Genomic DNA, 3276 nt, shown 5'->3' on the forward strand with positions numbered 1-3276 from the left:
AGAACCAAACGTGGCCTTGAAAAAGATGCCACATGGGAATGTAGGATAGAACCCGTGATGTCAGCCTTCGGGAACTCAAAGATCTAAGACCGGGATGAAGATCAAAGTCTGGCCAAGCGAAAATCGTTTCAGAAGCTTCACCACAAACGGGCAAACGACTCGGAGTGGAGAAGAGATCCCTACTTCCCTATACTCATGATCGTATATATACGTATCAATATACGATTTGTGTATTTGACTTTATTCTGATTCTGATAATTTTAGGGAAACACCGAAGGAGCTCGTGCATCCCTCCTCTATATAAAGGGTGAGTAAAGGCGTTTCTCTGTGATTTCGGAGAATTGAAGCTACTACGCTCATACTTCGTTAAAGCGAAGCCGGATTTGGAATTGTTGCTCGAGCTAATTGGAATATTTATCGAGATTCCGGTCGAAATTCGTGTAAGTTCTCGACGTCTTTGATAATTTCTTCATTTGTTTACTGTTCATCATCGTTTGATTTGTGATATTTCTCCGTTTCATCGGTCTGCGTTTTGGATCCCATTTTACGGGATGCACCGATGCAATGATGGAGGAGGTTGGTGTGAATCTCCTCTGGACTTGGGTATATGGTCACCAATGTCGACTGACTCAATCTGAAAGCTTGAAGCTTTCTCTTTGTGAATTCCTGAGCTCCTCCTCAAGTTCAGAATTTGGGTTTTGTGTTGAGAGAGAGTGAAAAGAGAAGAATGGTTTGGCAGGGTTGTGTGAAATGTCACGGGACGTTCAATTTGACTAATTGTGGTGTTTTTTTTTTAATTGCAGGTTCGAGTGAACTGTAAGAAGGCTAGTTCAAGACTCTCTGGAAAAATTGAGGAGAGGGAAAAAGGGAGGAAAGAGGAGCGTGAAACCCATTTGATTAAGAGAGATTCACGCACAAGCTTTGCCTTTTTCTCCTCTTACGTCTTATTTTTTGGGTTTTCTTCTTCTCAGCCCTTTTTGGAGTTCGGAAAGTTGAGGATGGGATTAAAGGTCGGTGCGACTTATTTACATTGGTCGCAACCAGTAGCGTCTCACTCTTCCACTCCGGCTCAGACGCTAGCCTCTGCAATTTCATCTCCTTCTTCAAAAAAATATGGCGTCTGCCGATTCGTTCAGCGATCGGCTTTTTTAGGGACGTCAACGACAAAGCTGTTTAGGTCTCGATCTTGCGATAACCCCAAGAGTGGAGGCCAATCCCTTAAGAGGGCTTGCAGCGCCAACTTAGATGGATACCCTGACGAAGAGTTCGCCGAAAATATTCGAGAATTAGCTTTGAGATTCCATCTTTTGAGCGATGGTGACGAAGAACAGAACAATCTTCCCTACGCCGTGGATGGAGAATTGGATACTTTTACTGATTCCCTGGAAAAGCAAGGCGAGAGCGGTAGTCGCTTCGAGAGTTGTAGCGTCAATTCTGTACAAATACCCAGTCCTTTTTTGCCAACGAAGAGGGAGACTGTGGAGTTTCCTTGGCTCCGATTCAAGCCAGAACCGCTAGACTGGCCGGGAAGGGATGAGATTGACCAGGCGAGTATAGCGTGGAAGGCGAACAGCGTGGATCTTCCCCTTTCTCTTAGAATCATAAAGAAGAAGAAGCAATGGGAAGAAGGTTTCATAGAAGCAGGGGAGTTCGCCTACTGCTCTGTGAAGAAGGCCTTTTCTTCGATGGTGTTCATCATACGTGAGCTACACAGCTACACGTTGCAGATGCGAGAGCTTCTCTTCTATGAAGACCTTCAGGATATTCTTGCCCGAGTACAGAAAGAGATGCACGCTTCATTCGTGTGGCTCTTCCAACAGGTGTTCTCACACACACCTACTCTCATGGTGTATGTGATGATCCTTCTTGCAAATTTCACTGTCTATTCGATGGGAAACAATACAGCAATTGCAGCAGTCCAGCCTCCTCCGTCGGCTGCCACCGAAATCGTAACGATAAATGAGAACAATCCCAATAAGTTTGTTTCCCCTTCGGCAATGAAGACGTTTTCCGTATCGTCTTCGACTGGGAATACGGCCTCTGTGGGAGGACAAAGCGGCGACGGCGGAGGAAACTTCCGCCCTGTGACGAGTGGGACAGGGGGAGATGGACGGTCCGATGGTTCCTCGTCATTGTTGAACTATCAGAGTACCATTTTTCCAGAGGAAATATCTCAGTTTCATCAGGACGCGGAATCGGCATCGGTGGTCGATGCAGAGCCGGAAGGAGGAGAAATAATGACCGAGGAAGAGTTGAACTTGTGGAAATTGATGATGGAAGAAGCGATTAGAATGCAGGCGAGGGCGAGTAACGGAGCTCTGGATCACGATACGATACAAAGCTTCGTGTCGCCGGTGAAGGCGGAGATGGAAGCGGAAGACCAATCCGATCACTTGAGGATGGAGCTTCTGTATCAGATGGCCGTTTCCCAAGAACCCAACAACCCTCTTCTCCTCGCCAATTACGCTCAGTTCCTCTACCTCGTCGTCCACGACCACGACAGGTAAAAATTTTTATTTCGAGTTCTTTTCATAAATTAAATTCCGAAAACTTTATAATTTTAGCTGCTAAGTGCTAACTTTACTCTGTAACAGAGCGGAAGAGTACTTCAAGATGGCAAAAGGGAATGGGAGAGAAGGAGAAAGAGATGCAGAGGCGTTGAGCAAGTATGCAACGTTCTTGTGGCTGGTGAGGAAGGACATAAGTGCGGCGGAGGAGACATACTTGGAAGCAATAGAGGCGGAGCCAGGGAACACTTACCATGCCGCCATTTACGCCAATTTCTTGTGGAACACTGGTGGCGAAGATACTTGTTTCCCTATTAACTGAGACTGGATTGGAGACTCTTACTCCTCTATATCTACTCTGTTTCTGTATACAAACCCCAACCCCAACCATTACTACACCACCATAACGCGGCCAACTGCCTTTTCCGTTCTCTCTCTCTTTCGTGGCAAAAGAGTCACAGTAGTAGAAGAAAAAAAAAATTTGAAAAAAAAAAAACAAAGTGAACTAGAAAAAGAAGAGTCTTTGGAGTCCTTTTTCTTATTTTTCAAAGATTTTCTTCGGCATTCTCTCTTTACTGGAGTTTGGATTCACCAAACTCCCATAAGCAGAGTGGAGAACGCGCGCGCGCGAGTGAGAAGCAGTTGGCAGCCACTACTTGGTTTCGTCTTCCTTCCCATTACAATTTTTTCTTCTCTATCACTTGTAGAGGCTTGCTTGAACAGCTGATGATCGGAACAATGAAGGGGCGCTTCTTTTTGAGATGCTGTT

At 45.6% G+C, this 3276-nt stretch overlaps 1 protein-coding gene across 1 annotated transcript; it reads left to right on the forward strand.

Moving 5' to 3' along the window:
- The first annotated feature begins 910 nt into the window (after positions 1–910).
- Positions 911–2829, forward strand: LOC122652757. The gene is made up of 2 exons (XM_043846600.1): positions 911–2503; positions 2595–2829. The coding sequence occupies exons 1-2, from the start codon at positions 999–1001 to the stop codon at positions 2827–2829; spliced, it is 1740 nt and encodes a 579-aa protein (XP_043702535.1). The 5' UTR covers positions 911–998.
- Positions 2830–3276: the final 447 nt, after the last annotated feature.

Source organism: Telopea speciosissima, chromosome 2, assembly GCF_018873765.1.
Source record: "Telopea speciosissima isolate NSW1024214 ecotype Mountain lineage chromosome 2, Tspe_v1, whole genome shotgun sequence".
In the NCBI taxonomy this organism is placed as follows: domain Eukaryota; kingdom Viridiplantae; phylum Streptophyta; class Magnoliopsida; order Proteales; family Proteaceae; genus Telopea; species Telopea speciosissima.

Coding starts and splice junctions, on each gene's coding strand:
- LOC122652757 (XM_043846600.1), top strand. CDS start 999: ATGGGATTAAAGGTCGGTGCGACTTATTTACATTGGTCGCAACCAGTA. Junction 2,504..2,594: donor GTCGTCCACGACCACGACAG/GTAAAAATTTTT, acceptor ACTCTGTAACAG/AGCGGAAGAGTACTTCAAGA.